The 23,472-nt window shown below is 45.1% G+C and overlaps 3 protein-coding genes and 1 non-coding gene across 6 annotated transcripts in view; 1 reads left to right on the top strand and 3 right to left on the bottom strand.

Moving 5' to 3' along the window:
• Positions 1 to 20,679, bottom strand: part of LOC138964243 (copine-8-like) — a 33,797-nt gene extending 13,118 nt beyond the window's left edge. The window contains exons 1-13 of the mRNA XM_070336145.1: positions 20,578 to 20,679; positions 15,601 to 15,641; positions 15,201 to 15,247; positions 14,566 to 14,669; positions 14,281 to 14,320; positions 13,962 to 14,032; positions 13,500 to 13,531; positions 13,065 to 13,093; positions 10,771 to 10,874; positions 2,383 to 2,487; positions 1,869 to 1,910; positions 1,487 to 1,562; positions 162 to 218 (exon numbers count right to left, since the gene is read on the bottom strand). Coding sequence (XP_070192246.1) covers positions 162 to 218; positions 1,487 to 1,562; positions 1,869 to 1,910; positions 2,383 to 2,487; positions 10,771 to 10,874; positions 13,065 to 13,093; positions 13,500 to 13,531; positions 13,962 to 14,032; positions 14,281 to 14,320; positions 14,566 to 14,669; positions 15,201 to 15,247; positions 15,601 to 15,641; positions 20,578 to 20,654 — 825 coding nt within the window. The 5' untranslated portion in view covers positions 20,655 to 20,679. The remainder of the gene's footprint in view (positions 1 to 161; positions 219 to 1,486; positions 1,563 to 1,868; positions 1,911 to 2,382; positions 2,488 to 10,770; positions 10,875 to 13,064; positions 13,094 to 13,499; positions 13,532 to 13,961; positions 14,033 to 14,280; positions 14,321 to 14,565; positions 14,670 to 15,200; positions 15,248 to 15,600; positions 15,642 to 20,577) is intronic.
• LOC138964245 (uncharacterized) overlaps positions 1 to 23,472 on the bottom strand; it is a 421,872-nt gene that overhangs the window by 28,366 nt on the left and 370,034 nt on the right. The window lies entirely within an intron of this gene.
• LOC138965740 (5S ribosomal RNA) lies at positions 9,550 to 9,667 on the bottom strand. The gene has a single exon (XR_011455513.1). It is a non-coding gene; the product is annotated as a 5S ribosomal RNA (ribosomal RNA).
• The window catches only part of LOC138964240 (constitutive coactivator of PPAR-gamma-like protein 1), a 32,344-nt gene continuing 29,593 nt past the window's right edge, over positions 20,722 to 23,472 (top strand). For 2 of the 3 annotated variants that reach the window (XM_070336138.1, XM_070336137.1), the window contains exon 1: positions 20,724 to 21,587. In XM_070336138.1, the coding sequence (XP_070192239.1) occupies positions 20,861 to 21,587 (727 nt within the window). In that variant the 5' untranslated portion in view covers positions 20,724 to 20,860. Of the gene's footprint in view, positions 21,588 to 23,472 lie in introns of all 3 variants that reach the window. The other variant, XM_070336139.1, reaches the window with a different exon arrangement.

Here is a 23,472-nt window from a genome sequence, read left to right as displayed (position 1 = left end):
ACACCCATTTTACACACACTACACACACACACAGGGAGGCAGAGAGGAAGAGCATGAGACAAGAGTAAACAACTTCATTAAGGCTTCAACTTTGTCAACCTGACAAACCCATACAAGTAAAACTATAATCTCTAGCAAAGGCTCATACTATTAGAACTTACAACTCCTGAGTTTTGATACTTGCTGCCTTTCTTGACTTTCTTCTTTGCGTTGATGCACTGAAACATAAAATTAATCAAAACAGTCACAGTTACATCAAAGAGACAGAATTATTCATGTGATCATGAAAAATCCCAGAGCAATCATCTACAAAACACAAACACATGAGATGGTCACACACACAGACTGGCAGTCATATGGACAGAAAGACAGAAAGATAGATGCACACAGACAGACATATGGACAAATGAGTTAATTGCCAAGGAGACAAGGCAGAGTAGCTAAGAAAGACAGTGATAAAGTATAAGTGACACACACATAACTTCTCAGAAAGGAATCATCATGCCTGGATCATTTCACATATCCCAGAAGTAAAAGTTACGATCTTTAACCTGCAGGACATCAAACAAATTACCCGATGCCCACAAAAGAACGTTCATCTTCACAACTACTGTCAGTAATTCCAGGTGAAGTAACTCATGTGTAAGCAAAACATTAATGCATTATACACAGTGTGTTATTTAAGTGATACTGCAAAGAAATTAAATAAATACGTCTAAGCATCAGAATACATTTTCTCTTATACTCTCAGTACCTCATATCTGTTGTATCTTGACAAAAATTTATCAGTAACAGATGACGCAACTCATATGTAAGCAACAGTATCATGCCTAATGAACTGTATGTGTGTGCGTGTTTAGGTGGTACTGTATCAGCCACCTGCACTTATAGCAGAATGACCGAGGTCTTTAACATACCACTGTGGTGACACAGGGGTGGTACATGGGTACCATCTCTGAGTCTGCACATCAAGTTGATCTGTGTCTGTCCTAGCCTGGGTTCGAACCCTTTACCCTACGGTTACAAGTCCAGTGGTCTACCACCTGAGCTACCTGGGCCACCCTGCTTGATCTCATCTGCTTCCATTACCTTCTTCTTCTTCTGCGTTCATGGGCTGAAACTCCCACGTTCACCCATGTTTTTCCACTAGTGGAATTTTACGTGTATGACCGTTTTTACCCCGCCATTTAGGCAGCCATACGCCGCTTTCGGAGGAAGCATGCTGGGTCTTTTCGTGTTTCTATAACCCACCGAACTCTGACATGGATTACAGGATCTTTTCCGTGCGCATTTGGTCTTGTGCTTGCGTGTACACACGAAGGGGGTTAAGTCACTAAGCAGGTCTGCACATAAGTTGACCTGGGAGATCGGAAAAATCTCCACTCTTAACCCACCAGGCGGCAGCGACCGGGATTTGAACTCACGACCTCCCGATTAGGAGGCCGACGTCTTACCACCACGCCACTGCGCCCGTCGCTTCCATTACCTCATATCTGTTATGATCTCCTGGTCCCCTGGACAGTTCTCTCAGTGTTGTTTTGAATTCCCCAATGAAGTCGTGTCTGCACAGTCACAAGTATAAGAGAATAAAGATTTGTCAACAAGAAATGATAATTATTTTTTTAAAAACCTTAAGCATATGCATGCATAGTACGACTCAAGAATACTCTGTGCAATTTGCACGCATGCGTACATGCATGTGTGTGTGTGTGTGTATGTCTGTGTGTGTGTGATTGTTTCTATGTCTGCGGGCATGAATTTGCATGTGTGTACATGCATAATATATCAGCAGAGCATGCTTCGATGAGTGCAGATTTCAATGACACACGCACACACACAAAAATAGAAGAAAAAGGAAAATGACATACCCTCCATCAGCATCCCAGTCATAACACTCTACCTTGATGCATCTGCAAGAAAACAGAACACCGATACAGTCAAGCCAATACACAGACTCAGAAAAAGTATGTTCTTATTAGAATGTGTCCTCTTGTGCAAGGGACCCCCCCCCCCCCCCCCAAAAAAAAAAAAAGTTCTGTTCTACTAACTTGCTTTTGTATATTGTAAAAAAAAAAAGGATTTTTTTGTTATTAACAACACAAATATATTTTGTATTTACAGATTCCAATGCCAAAAGTGAACAGCCTATATCAAAGCCATCTTGCATCGTTTACATACTCAATAATCTATTCCTTTGTCTCACTCTTCCCATTCTAGACATACATCAAAGCCTTCTTGAAACACAATATATTCAGTTGCCTATTCAACTCAAGAGCAGCTAAACATAAATTTATGTCAAATATATTTTCAACAACTGTACTTTGTGAGCAAATAATGCAAAAACAAATATAATGTAAAAATAAAAATGACAACATTTCATACCTGTCATAATCTCCGTTGCACAATGACCTGACTGAGATGGAAAAAGGCTTCCACGTTGGATTTAACGTTTTCTTGATGACTTCTGTTCTGTGCACCACAGTGAAGCTGAAAAGAGACACCCTATTCAGTGAGAACATGTACCAACAGCATCAAGAGACACCCTGTTTGCCATCCTCTTCCTTACCATATCACAAGTAACACACATGCACGCACTCACACACACACAAACACCCACCATCATCCGTTTCATCCACCCACCCACTCCACATCACAAACAGACAGGTAAAGTAGCACACGTCCTCAAATTCTAACGCACCTGTGCAGGCAAAATATTGTAATTTTACTCTGTTATATGAAGTCTTATATCGCGTGCGTATCTCCAGACTCGGACTCAAGGCGCAGGGATCTATTTATGCCGTGTGAGATGGAATTTTTTACACAATACATCACGCATTCACATCGACCAGCAGATCGCAGCCATTTCGGCGCATATCCTACTTTTCACGGCCTATTATTCCAAGTCACACGGTTATTTTGGTGGACATTTTTATCTATGCCTATACAATTTTGCCAGGAAAGACCCTTTTGTCAATCGTGGGATCTTTAACGTGCACACCCCCAATGTAGTGTACACGAAGGGACCTCGGTTTTTCGTCTCATCCGAAAGACTAGCACTTGAACCCACCACCTAGGTTAGGAAAGGGGGGAGAAAATTGCTAACGCCCTGACCCAGGGTCGAACTCGCAACCTCTCGCTTCCGAGCGCAAGTGCGTTACCACTCGGCCACCCAGTCCAACAGCATTTAAAAACAATGCCATGAAAAGCCAATCTGTACACAGACCTCCCCCATCCCCCTTTTCTCTTCTGTTTGTTTAGCTTTTCAACTAAAAACAAAACACAGTCAGTGGATTATGTTATAGTCTCTCTGAGGTAACAGTGGTGGACTTTTTTTCTATCATTTAAAAGAAAAGTCAAAGCAACTTTTATTGAGTGGTTAGGACGAACATTTGTTGAGGACGATTAGTACTGCCGTGTGTTAAATTAAGGTTTAAGTGCTATTCTTAATCTGTTCTACCATGGTAAATGTTGCGAGTGTTACAACCAAAACAGAGTCAATTTCAACCACAGAGAAACCTCAGTGCAAAACCACAACGGATTGAAAGAAGTCATTTTAACAGATGATACAAACTGTAAGGCTTCTTTTTAAGCCTACTGTCTATATGATACTTACCGAGACAGTACTATTCTTGCACATTATCTATTATAGGCCGAAAAAATTGGACAAAACGCTGAGTGGGTACAATTATCTCCCATAACCATGCGCCACCGTGGATCCCAAGCACTGTCCGAGTGCTTCCCCCTTACAGGATGTAGGTGGCGCGTCCTCTTTCTTTATGAGCTGCAGACCCTCAAAAAGCCCATAACATATCAAGAGGGGAGGCGGGAGGGAAACTCTAATAGTACTGTCTCGGTAAGTATCATATAGACAGTAGGCTTAAAAAGAAGCCTTACAGTCAATATAACACTTACCTCGACAGTACTATTCTTGCACAGAATACCAGAGTGGTGTGAGGGTGATATGTAGAGTATTAAACTCCTTAATCAAAATCACTTAAATCCAAGGATTAAGATACCCAGGCAATTTTCGAACAGTACTACCGTAAAAGAAAATATACCCAAGAAACATACCTTAGACTGACGTGACCATGCTGGCAACCACTGCTGTGTGGTGAACTCAATGTCAAAGTCCAGGCCACTCAAAGCTTGAATACCACTGAGTCTACGGCAAGTGGCTAAAGCGATGAGGAACAATTAGTCTTAAAAATCAGCAACTTGATACTGATGCCTGCCAGGGGTTCAAACTCATTGCTACGCAGGAGTTTGAGGACCAGAAAGACATCCCCCTTGGGAAATGAAACCCGAGGTTTAGACACCGCTGCATTGCTAATACCCGAAAGGACATTAGCGATGAGGGAGGACCTGATCAAGTGTTCAGGTCTGCGACCAGTAGCGGCCGCAATCGTGGAAGCGATGGCAGATCTGTATCCAAGAAGAGTCTTAGAAGAAAGACTCTTCTTTTGATACACTTCCACCAGGAAGTTGGCCAAGTCCTGTGTTGAGGGATAAAGCGGCTTTATCCCCTTGGACAAGGCGAAGGTGGCCCAAGCTCTCCAGCGTAAGTCGTAGAGCTGATTAGTTGATCGCCTCTTAGCGTTCAAGGAAAACTCTACTGAACTCTTGTGCAATCCTAGTGCAAGCAGTTTGGAGCGCACAAGAGCCATGCGGTCAAGCACAGACTCTCTGGACGTGGATGAGGGAGGCATGATCGAGGCTGGAGCAGACCTCCCCCGTCCAGATCCAGAGGTAGAGGGTCTAAGTGGGTGAGACCGCGAAGATCTGGAAACCACAGAGCTGTTGGCCAGTAAGGCGCGACCAAAATCAGTCTTGGTCGTTCCTGCAGATATTTTGCCAGCACCCTCGGAATCAGAGATGTCGGGGGATAGGCGTAAGCATCGAGGAGCCTCCACAAGAGAGTGAATGCGTCCAAGTGGAACGCATTCATGTCTCGAAAGGGGCTGACGTACCTGGGAAGCCGAGCGCTGAATCGAGTTGCGAACCGATCGATCAGAGGACGGTCCCACCTTGCCCACAGACGCTGTAGAACGTTGTGGGCGATGGTCCATTCTGTGGAGAGAACCTGATCGCCCCGACTGAGAATGTCGACCAGGGCGTTCAGTTTCCCCGGAACGAACTGGACTGACATCCGGACCTGATTGGTCTGGCACCAGAGCAGAATCTCCTCCGCCAACAGGTAGAGGGACCGAGAATTGGTGCCCCCCTGGTGGCGAAGGTAAGCTAAGCATGTGGTGTTGTTGTCCCCGTTGAAAATCAGAGGGGCCAAGGACAGGCCGAATGGGAGGGCCCGAAACTCGAACACTGTGCCCTCCCAAACGAACCGGAGCAGATGTCGGTACCCCGGGGCCACCAGGATGTGGAAGTAAGCATCCTGGAGGTCCCAGACATGGCCCAATCGTTTGGCCGGATGGCCAACCGGACCGACGAAGGGGTTTCCATCTTGAACTTGCACCTGTGAATGTACAAGTTCAAGGTGGAGAGGTCCAACACCGGCCTGAACCGGCCGTCCTTTTTGGGGACGGTGAACAGGCGGGAGCAGAACCCCGGAGAAGGCTGAGAAAGGGGGTAGACCGCCTTCTTCTCGACCAACGAGTTCACCTCGTCCTGAAGAGCCTGCCATCTGGCAGGGTCTCGAGGAGGGGGGAACGTCCAGGGTAGAGCGGAAAATGGAGGTTGTGACGACAGCGGTAGAGAAAACCCCGACCACACCACCCTCAAGAAAAACTGGTTGCAGACCAGTCTGCCCCACATGCCGCGGGCCCGAAAAAGGGAACCGACGGACGAAAGAGGGGCAACTTGAGGGGGCGTCAACGTAGGGCCGGGACTCACTGAAAATTCTGCTGGCGGGCAGGCGCAGGCTTGCGACCACCCCCCCTGGTGGTGCTGCTTCCCCTTACCTGTCTGAGCACCCTTCGTCTTGCTTGGGAACGCAACAGGCGCCTAAGAGGAGGAAGAAGGAGGCAGTGAAACTGGCTTCTTCTTCTTCTGAGGCTGGGAGCTGGAGGTGACTGTAGCACTTCTCTTACTCCCCGCCGCCGTCGCCGAAGCAGCGAGGCCAACCATCAGAGAATCAGTGTTCCTCTGGCGTGTGGACTCCACCACAGAACGAACAGTGTCCGGATGAAAGAGGGAAGAAGGCTGAGAAAACGTGTTCCTCAGACTCTTCCTCATATCCGGAGGCACTATAGAAGTAGGCAGAAAATGATCACGGAACAGGGCCAATAAAGTGGACCCGTGTTCCAATGGCCAATTCTGCCGCAGACGACACGCACGATCGCACGGCATGCAAAGCCCGATCCACTCGAACCGTGTCAAGGACCCGAGTGGAATCGGACTCTGCCCGATCGGGAGGGTCCAACAGTGTGGACAGCGTGCTCATCCATGTCAAGGCCTGTGATTGGGCCTCGACTGTGGAAGAAACGGTGGCCTCAAGATTGTGGAACGAAGCAGAGCTCAGTTCCACCTTCTTGACCGAAGGCACCTCCCCAACGAACACATCACCGTCAGCCCCACCCTAAACACTCGAAGTCTGGAAAGGGAGAGTTCGAGAGTCAAAGGGAAAAGGGAGGGACGAAACAGATTGGACACGAGGAAACAGTGGAGGTGCGCCTCCCGAAGGAAAGCATGGCACTGAACCCGAGTCCTCCCGAGGAACATAGGTCGCGTTTGCACGTGAATCTGTACTCCTCAGGCGATGTGCTGCCGCTTCCACCGTGGCACTAAGACTAGGGTGGAACGCGAATTGCCGGCGGACGGATCGTTCATAAAACGAGCCGCCGGCAGACGCGGCGTGAGCCTCCCGCGCCCGGGCCGAAGCGGACTCAAAGGACGAGAGGGCGTCTCAGGGAAGGACGTCCTGAAACTGTTCAAACGTCCTTCTAGCTGTGCGAGGACGAGCCTCCTGCCTCTCGTCCTCAGACCCCGGGTCCAGGTCCTGTGTGTCAACACTAGACGACAGACGCTTAAGAGAGGCATCCGTGACGTCAAGACGCCGCGTGATGTCTGTCATGTACTGTTGGAAAGTACGAAGCATAGCTTCGGAAGTTCCATCAGAAACCGGCAAGGGTAGAGGATCAGTGTTAACCTCAGGGCGACCCTGATCCTCCTCCCTATCGTCCTCCGACTCACTCTCCTCTTCACTTCCCGACAACTCCTCAAAAGCAGGAGTGTAGGGAGCTTGAGGGGGAAGAGCCGAAAGCGATGAAGCAGGCTGTGAAGAAACGCCCACAGAAGCAAGAGGCCGCGAAGACCCCTGCCCCAAAAACGAAACGTCTCCAGCAGCCGAAGGGGGAGAAAAACAACAACCCTGCGACTGTTGGGTCAGCCCAGCCAACGAACCCCCGCCATTTATAGACTGAACAGGAACCCATCGGGTCTGATCAGAAAAGAAATGGTCCGGTCCGGTCCGGTCCGGTCGGGGGTGCCGATCCGGTCCGGTAGGGTGGTCCGGTGTTCCGGTCCGGTGCCGGACCATCCGGAGGTCCCGTTCGGCACCGAACCATCGTACCCACAGAAGTGTTCGGGTGGTTAGGTCCGGACGTGGACATACCGTACCATCCGGACCCGTGGTCCGGTATGGTCCGGTTCGGTGCCAGACCATCCAGACCAACAGAGGTGGTCGGGTGGTCCGGCACCGGGCCATCCGGACCCGTAGGTCCGGACCCGTAGGTCCGGTACCATCCGGAGGTCCTGTTCGGCACCGAACCATCCGTACGCACAGAAGTGTTCGGGTGGCTCGGTCCGGGCGTGGACGTACCGTACCATCCGGACCCGTAGGTCCGGTTCGGTGCCAGACCATCCGGACCAACAGAGGTGGTCGGGTGGTCCGGACCGGTCCGGTAGGGTGGTCCGGTGTTCCGGTCCGGTGTTCCGGTCCGGTCCCGTACCATCCAGAGGTCCCGTTCGGCACCGAACCATCCGTACCCACAGAAGTGTTCGGGTGGTTCGGTCCGGACGTGGACACACCGTACCATCCGGACCCGTAAGTCCGGTGGTCCGGTGCCAGACCATCCGGACCAACAGAGTTGGTCGGGTGGTCCGGTCCGGACCGGACCACCGGTCCAGTACCGGACCATCCGGACCCGTAGGTCCGGTCCGGTCCCGTACCATCCGGAGGTCCCGTTCGGCACCGAACCACCCGTACCCACAGAAGTGTTCGGGTGGCTCGGTCCGGACGTGGACATACCGTACCATCCGGACCCGTAGGTCCGGTTCGGTGCCAGACCATCCGAACCAACAGAGGTGGTCGGGTGGTCCGGACCGATCCGATAGGGTGGTCCGGTGTTCCGGTCCTGTGGTCCGGTCCCGTACCATCCGGAGGTCCCGTACGGCACCGAACCATCCGTACCCACAGAAGTGTTCGGGTGGTTCGGTCCGGACGTGGACCTACCGTACCATCCGGACCCGTAGGTCCGGTATGGTCCGGTTCGGTGACAGACCATCCGGACCAACAGAGGTGGTCGGGTGGTCCGGTTCGGACCGGACCACTGGTCCGGTACCGGACCATCCGAACCCGTAGGTTCGGTCCGGTCCCGTAGCATCCGGAGGTCCCGTTCGGTACCGAACCATCCGTACCCACAAAAGTGTTCGGGTGGCTCGGTCGGACGTGGACATACCGTACCATCCGGACCCGTAGGTCCGGCATGGTCCGGTTCGGTGCCAGACCACCCGGACCAACAGAGGTGGTCGAGTGGTCCGGCCCCGACCGGACCACTGGTCCGGTACCGTACCATCCGGACCCGTAGGTCCGGTGGTCCGGTGCGTTCCGGTTCGGTGCCAGACCACCCAGACCAACAGAGGTGGTCGGGTGGTCCGGTCCCGACCGAACCACTGGTCCCGTACCGTACCATCCAGACCCGTAGGTCCGGGGGTCCGGCAAGGGCCAGAGGTACTGTCCCGCACCGGACCCTAAGGTCCGGTACGGTCCCGTACCATGGGTCCCGTCCGGACCAAACCCGGAGGTCAAGTCCAGTCGGGACCCGTGGGTCCGGTTCGATCCCGACCCGTAAGCCTGGAACGTTCCGGACCCTTGGTCCGGACCATCCGTCACCCGAACACCAGACGCTAAGGAATGGCGTGGGGTCAAGACGGTCCGGTCGGAGGTGTCGGTCTGAGCAACAGAAACAATGTTCCCGTCGCCCTGACCATTCGACAGAAGTACCACGTTCTGTCGAACACCTCCACGTCCAGTAACTAGTCGGCCGGAGCGTCTTATCAAGAGGGACAGCCACCAGTCACACGGACGTCAGAGGGAACCGTAGTAGCAGTGGTCGTAGGCACGAAGCCTGAAACCCCTGCCCCCACAGGACCGCCCTGAACGGGGTCAATTCGCATCCCAACCCCAGCGGGGAGGGAATTCAGAGACCCCGTCATCTCCTCCGATCTCCCCCCCCAGAAGGCCGAAACTACTGTCGAAACAGCAGCAGACGACCCAGCGAGGGAGTTCAGAGGAGGACCCGTGTCCCTCCTGGCTTCCACAGCGGTGGAAACCGAGGAGGGCACAGGAGAGGCACCGGAAAAGGAAGATTTTAATGCCAACTGCACCCGGTGTTCCCAGGCGGTCACCCATCCAAGTACTAACCGGGCCCGACGTTGCTTAACTTCGGTGGTCGACGAGAACCGGTGTTTACAACGTGGTATGGCCGTTGGCTGTCAAAACCTGAGTCTCTCCAGTAGCCCCTAGATCGGATTCACCAACCCCCAAAGAGGGTTGGGAATCGACCTGCCCCCGGATTCGAGCCAGGGAGGAGAAGGAAACCTTCCCCCCAGGCTTGAAACCGGGAGGAGCTGAAGCCTGAGACTGAGGGCCGGACAACGGCGTCGAAGGGGGGGAAGCTTGTTCCACTGAAGGAGAAGGAGAAAGAAGCTTTTTCTTTCCCCTCGACCTTCCCCGAACCTTCGACGGCGCAGCCCCGCCCGAAGTCCCAGGCTCAAGCCCAGCCTGTTTGAGCAAGCTCGCATTGAGCTTGCTCAAACAGGCTTTCTCCGCCCTCCCTCGCCGCAAACGCAAAGCGTTTGGGGAGGGAGAGTCGGAGCGCCGAAAGATCCCCTTCTCCGTGCGTAAAACATGACGCTGGGCGCCCGGAGAAGGGTTGCCCCCGGCAGACTCTGGTTCCGTAGAACCAGAGCCCAAAACAGGACGAGACATCCTACCTCGCCCTGTACGTACCCTTAAAGACCGAGAATTAACAAAATTCAAAGAAAATTTAGGTCAATACTCAAGTGAATGCGGCGAAACGAGAAGCAGACGACCGGTCACCACGAAGTAGGACGGGAGGCACGCCGAGTCCGCCACACAAAAACGGAGGCACAAGTTGAAGGAAACACAACGTAGCCTCAAGCCAGAAGTGGAATAACACACAATAATCCAACAGGTGATAGTCCACACAGAAAAGAAGCCTCTTAGTCCAAAATAATCCGGGAGCGTAGCAGAAACACAGCCGGTCTGACACGCGCGAAAAAAGAAAGAGGACGCGCCACCTACATCCTGTAAGGGGGAAGCACTCGGACAGTGCTTGGGATCCACGGTGGCGCATGGTTATGGGAGATAATTGTACCCACTCAGCGTTTTGTCCAATTTTTTCGGCCTATAATAGATAATGTGCAAGAATAGTACTGTCGAGGTAAGTGTTATATTGACTAGTCCTCCCAAAACAACTTTGCTTTTTTAAGAACTGTATAAAAGTTGCTTTGAATTTTTTTAAATAATTAAAAAAATGTCCACCACTAGCCCCTCAGCCAGACTATACGTACCTGCCATCTTCGTTGGATCGTGAAAATGTGAGGAAAGGGTCAGACTTCCCAAAGAAATCTTTCTTGTCCAGCTTGTGAGCGCAGAACTGGACAGTTGCTTGTTCCTGTAATGACCAGGAAAGCCAACACATAAAAACTACAAACACGGGGTGGTGGGGTGGGGTGTGTTCAGAACAAAATCTCCACTTATTTAGTGCTTTTTATCATCCCTGTTTGTTTTGTAGAATTTGGAAATCCTAAACTTAAATAGGCCATTCATGCATTCTGATATCACTGCTGAGCTGTTGAGACAAGTAAGCATGAGAAAATATTGAAATAATGCATAAACCAAAACCACAACTATGGCGAGTCTTTTTAATCCCCATATATCATTAATCAAAGTCAAGCTCAGCTTAGTTCAAGGCTAAAGCATGGACAGATGTATTTACATATATATATTCACTAATCTTCAGTTTATAAGCAGTACTAAGAATCAAACAGATACAGTACGTAACATATAAGGCAGGTTTCACAGTATTGTGTTCAGCAATTTACTATTTACACACTCAAATTCTACAAAATAAATGTTGGCACACAATTCAAAGGACATGTTTTTCCAACAAAGTGAGTTTGTTACAACTAAAAACAGTAATTTTTTTTATAGTCCTGGTCCTTATTTATATCTAAAAACCAGGCGCAAAGCGGCATACCCTGAAAACGCAAAAAAAGCAATACGGTCATCCTATGCATGCATATAGCTCATATAGCCAAAACCGTTGAAGATAGAAAGACATTTATTGAACAAAAAATATGCCCCACATCATTCTTAACAAGTTTTGTTCTTGTATGTATATCAAAATATTGATTCTCAAATGAATGGTTTGAAAAAATACGACTTCCGGCAGACCTAGACCGTTTTGAAGGAAAAAACCGTCTTTTTTTTCAAACCATTCCATGGCCATCAATATTTTCATATACATGTAAGACCAAAACGTGTTAAGACTGGTGTTGTGCATCTAGTTTGTTCAATAAATGTCTTTCTATCTTCAATGGTTTTGGCTAGATGAGGTAACAAGAGAAGGATATGGGCATTGGAATTACGTCAACATTTCGAGCATTGTCACAGATGAAACATTTACTGCAGGGTGCTCCTGATTAACAAACCGAGCAAAACTGAAAATTATTGAAGAGAAGACATGTCTGAACAGTTTATAAAGAGACAAGTTTGCAATCATTTGTAAACACCATTATTGTATGGAGGAGTAACTGTTCCCCTACCCCCTAAGAAGGTATTTCTGTCCGTCAACCACGTGAGCGATCGCCACAAATCGAGGCATCACTCGCATTTCAGTTTGGACACACCGGCTGATTGCAAATGCACAGTACGTGTTTCGACACTGAAACGTGACGATTGAGCGTCAAAATAGTTTCTTAAAACAGTCGAAAATGGAGTTAAATGTGACTTCAACACTCAGTGGCGATCGCTAGAGTGGCGATTGTTACTAGACGGACACTAGAAAACCTCAGAAAATGTAATTACTTTGCGATTTTTTTAACTGAAAAACTGTTGCGGTCTTTTTCTGTCGAGCGCGAGCGTCAACGTAAAACAACGTGAGGTCACTTCCTCCCCAAACGGTTAGTTTTTGAATGAAAAGAAAAATGTGGCGATCGTTACATTGTTTAGACGGACTGGATCGCAACTTTGAAACTCGGGTCACCGTGCGTCGATCAAGGGCAAATTGACCTCGGCAACATTATAACTCACTTCAAGGGTGCACAAACTTGTATTTACAGTATACAAAATTAGGTAAACTTGTGTTTTTGTCCTGTGAAATCACAATTAGTTTCGATGCTCTTGATATCGCTATGCGGACGGACAGATCCGAATCCCCATACATTTTTTTTGCGGAGCTAGTATAAGTTAGAATTTGTGTTATGGATATCGATTGTTGTTGAAAAACAATCATTTCAATGTGTTCTGGCACTCTCAACCACCACAGCATTGATACTTGTGCATGTGTGTGTTGGAATTTAGTTCTTTGTTTAGTGATGCTGTGGCAAAAGTAAATTCATCCGTCCGTATTTTGACGATCGCCACCATTCACACGCACATAAATAAACACATTATCAAAAATTTCAACTTTAATTTTCAAAAAAGTATTTAAACAACAACTAGTTTGCATGTTAATACAACAAATACAGCAGATTCTCACAGATATGGATTTAAAAGACTAAGCAAATCTGAGACTATCAAAATGGCCTAATACCATGAAACCTGCCATAAGTAACAGACAAACATTTCTATCTGTACTTACTTTACAGCTGCTGAGTTCCTCGGCACTAACTGCAATCAAATAAAAACAAATTATTAAACAACCGACTTTATACCAGCAATGTACCAGCACAGTAGACATTAGAACTAAATGCAGATCAGACAGTTTTTGTATTTGATATCAGTCTCTTATCTTACCCATTCATAAGATGTTTGTTTTGCTCAGTTTGCTGAGATCAGAGCTTTATAGGCTCCATAAAGCACAGGTGTTTCTTACTTTCAAGAAGGTTTACCATCACCTATATAAAGGCACACACAACTTTGAGCTGTAGATAAACTTGTTTGATTTGATTGACAAACATTTATACATGCACACAAATGAACTTTAAGCTCACAACTTTTCCCTCACAAACCCGACAGTTTCACCTGACTTTAATATGATTCTCAGCGAAATTCAACAAACAACTTCTTGACTTACTGGTGATGGACCCACTGTCTTTCTTTGGTCCCCTGTAAAGTATACAAACAGGATCCCATGTATGTATTAAGAAAGACACCAAACAAATTTTCAAGCAAGCATTGCATACTCTTCAAAAAAAGCTGTTAAGAATGAAATCCTCTAACTGCAAGTTTGTTGCAGTCTATTCTTGCACATTTTTTGTCTTGCTGGAAACATTGTTTATCTACTGCCTGTATGAATCAATATTATATACAATGTTGCAAGGCCACATGTAGAGGCAATCAAAATGTTAATGATGTGTGAATTAATGCTCATAGAAATACCGCCCAGTGAACAAGCTTAACACACAACAGTTGATATTATTAACAGACCGTTAAACTTTACAACTCCTGCTCATTATGAAAGTACCTCAGGCACCACTAAGTAATTCATTGGTACATAAACACAAATCTGACAAGCCTATGCATTTATGCAACTTACGTCAATTTCTTCCCAAGTTTGTTTGATGAAACAATTTCACCAAGTGTGCACTCAGTTCTACCCAGAAAGTCCTGCAAAGGATATAGAAAAATGGCATGTCAGATCACCAGCAAGCAACTCAATTAATCACACAAAATGTGCATTGATTAAAAAAGAAACCTGTTAATTCGGTACATAAATACAAAATGAAATAATTTAACAGATAGTCTAACCATTTACGAAGAAAAGAAAAGAACAATCACCAGCCATGCATATATTGATGCAAAATGAAAAATCTGTTTGTTTCTATGTCGATTTTCATGAAAGATTCTGAACTTACATGTTTATCCAAGTCTGGGCTTTCAGAGTCCACATCATATCTGGAAAAAAATCGAAAAAGGTCAAAGTAGTTCTTATATTTCTTTGAAACTAAACAAAAGGCAAAGCCTTGAAAGGTCGGCCTTTGAATTGTAGAAAACCAGATGCTTCCCCCACTCGCTTGTAATTTTTTTTCCATAGAACTAACAATTCTCCTCCATGCTGCTCAAATTTCATTCTTCACCTTTTAATTATAATGCATGAGTACATGACAGGTTAAACAAACTCTTTGTGAAAATGTACGTACACTTCAAACTTCAGCTTCTGTGACTGTTCAAAGTAGTAGTGCAGCACAAACTTCTTGACAAAGTCTGGGTTCAAGTTATTCCAGATGATTTCTGTTCGCCCAAACTGCAATTAAAATAATTTTTAAATATGGGAACAAAATTACGCCCCTACACAAGCTTGTGTGTCTGAGCATGCACATACAAACAAACATACACAACTGAGTCTATGGAAGTTAATCAACAAGCCAAGGAGGTGTGAAAAACATTACATCATATATAGTGACGACCACGACTCGATCAGAGCCAAATGTGAATCACCCAGTCTAACCAGCAACATCCTATTTCATTTTGAAGGGAGGCATGAGATGGCTCGGTGAGATTTTAATAGTTCTTCATTTATTCTGTGCCATTCAAATAGTCCATTTCTAAAAAGTACAGTATGGCAAAGGAGTAAAAAAAAACCACCCCGCTATGTTCTCTTTAACTAATCTGGCCTGACAAAAAAAAGGTTAATTATTGCTCTGAGCAGCAGAACTTCAATGCACAACAATTTAAATGTAAGGCCAAATATATTACTTTTTTTTATCTACCTTAGGATATTTCACAGAACATTTCTAAAGACAACAAAAACAAAAACAACAAACATGTCACCAACCTCTCTCCATCCTTTAAGCACAGAATCTTGTACAAAAAGCACAACCACTGGAACAATAGAAAAGGTCATTGTTGATAGGTTTCAATTAGCAATACAAAGCAAGCAGAAGAGAAACACCAACAAAAAACAAACAAAACAAAGACACTAAGAACAAAAATCAAAATGTATGAGAGAAAATTCACAAACATGTAATTAAGCACTTATATGCATGCACTCCTTACTCTCCCTCTCCCTCTCCCTCTCCCTCTGTCTCTCTCACACACACACACATACACACACACACACACACACACACACACACACACACACACACACACACACACACACACACACACACACACACACACACACACACACACACAAATGCATTATTACAAAATCGCTGCAAGAACAAACTTACTTGGATCTGACTTGGAGAAAACATCAGCATCGATAAGTTTTCTGAAAGAGAAGAGAGATTTGTAAGCAATGATAGAAAAAAAGCTGACTAAAGAGAAAATTATTCATACTAAATGCCGGGCTAGGGGTGGGTGGCTGTGGCTAGGGTTGGGTCGGAAGAAGAGGGATGGGGGTACTGGAGGTGGGAGGGGGAGGGATTGGGTTGAGGGTGGTGGGGGTGGTTGGAATTGGGATGGAGGTGGTGGGGGTGTGAGGTTGGTTGGGTGTGGGGTTTGGGGGGGTGGAAGAAATGCCTTGAAAAAGAAGAGAGGGAAGGAGGAGGGGAAAAAAGGTAACCCTGTGATGGTCGTACACCTATTCAGCAGAAGCAAGTACATTCTACTGAGTGAACAAAGACTTAAAATAGTAATTATTTTGACTCCATTATGCCTGTGGTTTTGTGGTTGCTCTGTAGAGTTTTGATTGCAATAGTATTACATAGCAATAATTATCTCTGCAATGTTCCACAACTTTTCTGTGAACACTTTGCCTTCAGAGATGCATGTTAACCAACTATTTTCCACAGTGGAACTCCCCTTTTAAAAAGACATGATTGAAGACTTTCACCTTTTTAAGATGTATGATTTTTCAGATTTTCTGTTCATAACCTCTCAAAATGTACATTAAATTGCTTCCATTCTAAGACTCCCTCCTCTGAAAGACAAGATTTTCTCAGATTTTTAGAGTTCAGAAAAATGGGGTTCCACTGTATTCTAAATATCAACAGGATTAGCATCATGCTCAATCCCATAGTGGAATTGCCCCACTGAAGGTGCCAGTTCAATCTTAAAACCACATATTCTGAATAGACAAGAAAAGTGTGACCTTTTCTTGCAAAACCTTGTACAAACGTCCAGGGTGTGTATGAGGTTTTCCAAGAAAAGGTCACCCTTCAACAACCTTTACAAACCCGACGGAGTTATTTTCGAAAATCGTCTATTGTACGAGATTGTGATAGACCAATCCCTAAACCTATCTGAGAACATTTCCAGTAACATTACTCGCTATTACGAGTTAGTCGTGTGACAGAGAGTTTTCTTGCACATGAGACTGTAGATGTCTCACGACGGCGTAGCCGAAGTGAGACAACAGCAGTCGAGTGTGCAAGAAAGTTCATTCAAACCTCGGTAAATTTACATTCATTTTAAGACTCCCTCCTTTGTAAGACCTGTCCCCTGTTTCTTTAAGTCGAGAATTGGCAAGTGAAGCGAGAAAGTACTGTTTCTTCGACAATTCTCGCTGCGAGTGACACTAGGATTTCGCAAGCAATGGCGAGGGTGCCTTGGGGTTGCTCGCTACGTGAGAAAAAATGGCAGCCGTGCAGCAGCAAATCTGATTGGCTGTTTACCGACCAGTGCAGACGACCTTTTGGTATCAACCAATGGTCTTTAATTCTTACGTAGCTAGCCATCAAAACCTTTCACATACACTCTCGCCTCCTAGCTCCGCAAGCGGCTAGCCGCACGCACGCCTTAGGCAAGCTACAAGTGACATTGTAGGCCAATCACTAGCAAGCAGCGTGTCTTCACACGTCTCCGGCTGTCCATGTGCAGTAAGGGACGCGATCAGATTGACTATGGTGATAGTCAGCTCGGATTTCCATACTTTAAAAAAAAAAAGTGCTATATTGAGCAGACAGTGCATAACGCACAAATCTGAGTTAATCCTCACTGGGATGTCAATTGTTCACATGATTTCACTGGTACAGATCGCCAACCACGTGCGGAGATACGCCACTTACTAGTGATTGGCCTACAATGTCACATGAAGCTTGCCTTAGTGTTTCCAAGGAAAAGCAACTCTTCACAACCAATTAAAGATTGAGAGAGTGAATTCCAAAACGTTTCTTATTAGACCAAATCCGAGAAAATGGTCTCTAGCGGAGGTAATCATCTTGCTGCTTTCAATGGACAATACAATGGAACCCCCCCTTTTAAGACAAAAAAATCAGAGAAAATCAGGTCTTAAGAAGGAGGGAGTTAACATATGGGGGTAAATTTACAGAGGTTATGAAAAGAAAGTCTGAAAAACAGGGTCTTAAAAGGGAGGGAGTCTTAAATTGGGGGGTCTGGATTTTTTTGATGATACCAAAGAAGGTGCCTCACAGGTAATATGGCAGTCAAGGGGTCAAAGTCCATGAGGAGAGAAAAATATGAAGATAAAATCTGCCAGTTTTTAAAATGAGGAAAAACTGGCTGGGGGTTCACATGTGACCCTTTATATGCAAACAGTATACACAAGCCGAGAGAAAGGGGCATGTATTCAAATATTTTGAGGAAATTAGTTTTTAATCTAAATGAACAGGAGGAATGTTTCTGAATGACATACAACAACAAATAAAAGAGAAGAAGAAAAAACGGATTAGTTTTATCCTTCTGAGTTTGGAAATTGCAAACTACTGAATTCACATGAGTCTATATAGCACCCAGGTTTGTGGGAACTCAACTCAGAATTTACAGAAACTGTACACAGGGACACAGTGTTATAAGCAAACAACCTATTCAGTTAATTTTTGTAGTTTTGCCAAAGTATTTCACAATTTGGTATTCCTGAAGATTTGAATATGTAGAGTTCAAATTCCTCAATAAGTAAAATTCAGCACATTTTTACCTTCATATGGTTGGCAGTATGTATCTAAATAACTTGAACAAATTTTACTTGAAGTTACTTTCTGTCAAAGGGTGTCAAGTAATATTAAGTTCAATTTTTATCCCAGCGAAGCTGAAGGTATCCCACGAATACTATACTGTAATCCACTTGAGAAATGTTCATACCGATAATACATGATAAAGAAGGATTCATTGTGCCCGATCAGGGGCTACAGTTGGAGATGGAAGTTCACCAAAAATTGGGAACCTACTAACTAAAATACGGTGGGTGCAATAGGCGCCCCCATTTTTTGAGCAAAAGCCACCCAAGGCCGCTTTGGACGGGTAGAAATTCCGTAGTTTCCAAGTCTATGGATAAAGCTCGTGTAAGAAGATTACGTCACGGTCGAAAGTCTTTGACGTCAATTAATGCATCATGACGTCATGCCTCCCTGTAGACTTTCTCTCTCACGGTGTGTGTGTGTGTGTGTGTGTGTTCATTTTGTGCACATGTGTCAGTGTTACTGTTTGTGTGTGTGTGTGTGTGTATGTGTGTGTGTACGTACGTGCGTGTGTAAGAAAGAGAGAGAGAGAGAGAGAGAGTGTGTGTGTGTGTATGCATGAGTTTGTGTGTATGTTTGTGTGTGTATGCGTGTTTGTTTTTAAAGGTGTGTGTGTCCGTCTGTCTATGTGCGTATGAGTGTGTGTTTTGTATGTATGAGATCTGTGTGAGTCACTGTGTGTGTGTGTGTGTGTGTGAGTCTGTGTGTGTGTGTGCGTGCGTGCATGTGTGTGTGTGGGGGTGTGCATATGTGTGTGTGTGTCTGTTTGTAAGAAAAAGAGAGAGAGAGAGAGAGAGAGAGAGAGAGTGTGTGTGTATGTGTGTGTGTGCATGAGTTTGTGTGTATGTTTGTGTGTGTATGACTATGAGTGTGTATGTGTATTTGTTTGTAAAGGTGTGTGTGTCCGTCTGTCTATATGTGCGTATGAGTGTGTCTTTTGTGTGTATAAGATTTGTTTGAGTCACTGTATGTGTGTGTGTGTGAGCCTGTGTGTGTGTGCGTGCGTGCATGCGTATGTAAATGTGTGTGTGTGTGTGTGTGTTTGTAAGAGAGAGAAAGAAAGAGAGAGAGAGAGAATGAGAGAGAGAGATTGAGAGTGGGTGTGTGAGAGAGAGAGAGAGAGAGAGAGAGAGAGAATGTGGTTATGTATGTGTGTGTGCATGCATTCGTGCGTGTGTGTGTTTGTTTCTGTGTCTGTGTAAGAGAGAGAGAGAGAAAGAGAGAGAGAGATAGAGAAAGAATGTGTATGTGCGTGTGCGTGAGTTTGTGTGTACGGCCTATGTTTGTGTGTGAATGAGTGTGTGTGTGTGTGTGTGTGTGACTTGGGGTGTGTGTATGTGTGTGAATGTGTGTGTGTGTGTGAGAGAGAGAGAGAGAGAGAGAGAGAGAGAGAGAGAGAGAGAGAGAGAGAGAGAGAGAGAGCGGATTTGTCCTTCGCTGGGGGTATGCAGTGCCTTGGCATTGCACTTCTACTTAATTTGTTAACATTTTCCCTTCCTGCGTTTCTTGGGAATTCAGAAAATCTGTCAGGATAGTGTTTAAAATCAGGATTTCCTGGTGGGAACTTTCATCTCTTTTAATAACTAAAGTATTCAAAGCAAAGAATTGGAAAAGAAATAAACGATAGTGACAACGTGTAGCCTATCTAGTACTTAAATAATAATGTGTTACATGTACCTATTTAATTAAGTACTAGCAAAATAACAGTAAATCTTCCCATGACAAAAGTGTAAACATATTTCATACTAAAAGTTTCCAATTCTTTTTGTTAAATCATGTTCCGCTGTTTTTACCGTCTCCAGTGAAGCTGGCTCGGGATATTATTTGAATTTGATGACCTAAACGTAGATATTAAAAGTTTGTAACAATTGACTTTATCCTCTAGGGAGGAAAGTTACTATTCACAAGACCCTCTTCCTCAATCAAGTTACTTTCACCGTTTCAGTTGCATCCGCGTAGACAACTCATAACATTGCGAAATGCATATGTTGACGTTCCGAATATGAAACAACGCAATTGTGTCTGTAACCAAACCAAACGTAGATAAGAAGTGAAAATCAAAAACACTAAAATAAATTGGTGACAGAAATGAATGGAAAACATCTAGCGATTCTTGGGAAAGCTCTGTTTCTGGTTCCAAGAGGTAAACAACACCTTTTGTAGCAGACGCTCTTTGACACACTTCAGCACACGCAGTTATTGCGTGCTTAAAATACTGTAACCAGACGTACAACGTGAATATCATTAAAGACTGCGATGAAAGGGGTTGGTAAATTGACAGAAACTTACCGACAGGACACAGACAACTCGACAAGAGTCGCTGGTGCAACACCAGTACCAGGTTGAAACTCTGCTGTGTCGGCCATGTTGCCGAAATGACACTTGGGTAATCATCCGGGAGGTTCTTCCAACCCACGTGATCAACACCGGTGCGCATCGCCACATGGAGATGTGCAGAAATCGCATCATTTTGTAACTCTGTGGGATCTTCTCGTTAGGCGACATAAGCTGGTTGTTTTAGTTTATGCATCATTGTGTAATGGGTGTTGTGCATTAGGGATCAAACAGCAAGATGGGCATTGCAGATTTTCAAGAATTTCTGGAAACAGAGTGTTCCAGCGCATGTGTTTCAGTGGACTTGCTAAAAATCTCAAGGGGCTTTGTACAGACGAAGAGGCGTGGTGTCGGAAGAAATGGCGGAAACGGACGTTTTTGTCTTGTTGTTGATGGAGAATGCTGCTTAGACAGACTGTACGGAGGATTTTTCTCGGACTGGGTGTGTGGAGGACAATGGAACCGCATGACATCATTCCTTTCCAGCCTTATTCAGGCCTGTCAAAATGCGAACATGGAGTTGGTGGTGTTTTTCAACGGAGCCTTGGAAAAGGAGAAGATGAACGAATGGTTTGCACACCAACTGGAGCAGAAAGACAAAGTGCGGTATGTGCTCCGTCACATCGTAAACAAAGGTACCCCTCCCCCTAAAGTATGGTGGAATGCTCCGGTGTTCGTGCAAGGAGCACTGCGGATGGCACTTGCGCACTTGGGCGTGACGGTCGCATGCTCGATGGATGACCATCACCAAGAAGTCATCGGGTTTTGCCGCGAGCACAACTTGCAAGGCATCATCGCGCAGGAGTCGGTTTATGTTGTCTTTGATCCTCCCCGGTATTTCTCCTCCAACGATCTGAAGCTGACCTACAAGGGATCCCTGGAGACAAAAGAGTACATCATGGACGAGATAGCAAAGTGCCTCAACCTCAACCCCAACCGCTTCTGCATCCTCGGTGCACTTCTGGGTGAGTCAGGGCAAGCAGACAACCGAGAGAGGCAAGAAGTTTGGGGGTGGGGCAGGCTCTGTAGCAACCGCGGGCAGAAGCACTTCCTGGCATATCATTACAATGCATTAACCTTTGACACACTGCAGTTCTGCACCCTCTGCAGCCAGGTCTTGTAATGTTGCATTTTCACAGAGGGGATAACAGTAACACAAGTCTCTGTGTGTTGACCTATGTGTTCTTGAAGTTTTGTCAGTAACTGTATGTGTGTATGTAATTGTTTGTACCTGTCATCCCCATATTTTTGTGTTTGCACATAATCATGTCAACTTACCTTGCACTAGATAGTGGCTTGTATGTTGTAGACTTGTAGTTGTATAGGCTACAGATAACTTATTTTTTTCCCAAATGAGACTGTGCCAAAAGGTGACGTTTTCATGTCAGTATGTCCCAAATGACATCACCAGTACATTTTTCATTCTATCTAATCTGTTTTCGTTCTATTTTTTCTAATAACATGCGTTAACAATTGATTGCCAACTGGAATGGAAGAGCACAAAAAGTGTAACTTGATATGTAGTTTCTCTAGAGGGAAAAACATCTTCCACTTTCATGTCAGTGTGTCCCATGCAACATACATTTGCCAAACAGCTATGTGCAAGTAGATTATTTGTTAGTGGTATAGAAAATACTGATCAACAATTAAAGTCAGTTTTCACATTCATTTTCTACCTATTTCTTATTTGTTTATTCTGTTGGCAATGGTGAAATGTCAGCAATCGTGTGTCATTCGGGACAGTAGACATGACACCTGACCTTTTGGCACAGTCTCAAATGGATATCAGGCTCAGAGCTTGTTGATTAAATTTAAAACATCCATAAAATTACAATTTACAGAGCAATAAAAAAAATATTATTTTTGATTTTACTTTTCTGAGTTAATTATTTTTTTTATAACTGTATGGTAGGGATACCTACCTGTCAAATTTGAAATGAAAATGAAATGCAAAAAACCCCACATAGTTCAAAGCATAGATTTTTTTTCTCAGTTTCATACCAGATTTGTCATCAGTATTAGGCTAGCTGACCTTGAGCAAGATAAACTCAACAGATTTGAAGTATTTTTGGAGACTGACTGCTGGGGAGCTGGAAATATCAAGCACTTGTTGGTTTTACTTTCAGTTAAGGCCATAAACCTTTTTGATTCAGATGATAAGGCCACAAAAATAAGGGTTGGTATGTCAGTCCTTTTTTGTTTATTTATTTGTTTAAAGTTTATTTACACAGACACATGTGGGTTTTTAATTGTGTGCCTGTGAGCTTTGTCTCTGAATGTTGGAGAAGAGTAACTTTCCTTGTATAGTCTGCAAAATCAAGTTTTGTCCTTTTTAATTTATTTTTGAAAGGTCCAGAAAAGTTCTAGGGTTGAGAGTAGAAATTATGGTTGGACACATTGTGTTTTTTTCTTGGCCTAATATGTGAGGGAGCTAAATTCAACTGACCTCGTTCAAGCGACTGAGCAAAAGACAATCACTGAATTCAACTGACCTCGTTTAAGCCAGGGAGGAAAAACTCAAAATGCTACTTTGCCAAAGTTTCATGGCTAAACTATAGTATAACTGTACCTTGTACTTGTCTTATTACCATTAGGCCAAAAAAAAAAAATTGTCTGTTTCTGGTAACATGGCTAAAAAAAATAGGGTCGGTAGGTCGGGATTCTTTTTTTTTTTTATTTTTTTTTATTTTTTTACACCCCATGTAGACCAATAAAACTAACTTTAAAAATCGCGCAAAGAGACTGGATTCACTATACATAGAGACAAGACACTCAACACATTTACAAATCGTCAGCGGACTTTCGTTTTCACACGTTTTTGTTGTTCATTTTCTCTCCCTGTCCTTTACC

The sequence above is a fragment of the Littorina saxatilis genome, linkage group LG4 (genome assembly GCF_037325665.1).
Source record: "Littorina saxatilis isolate snail1 linkage group LG4, US_GU_Lsax_2.0, whole genome shotgun sequence".
NCBI classification, from domain to species: domain Eukaryota; kingdom Metazoa; phylum Mollusca; class Gastropoda; order Littorinimorpha; family Littorinidae; genus Littorina; species Littorina saxatilis.
The sequence above is the reverse complement of the archived record's forward strand: the minus strand, read 5'-3'. Positions and strand labels throughout refer to the sequence as shown.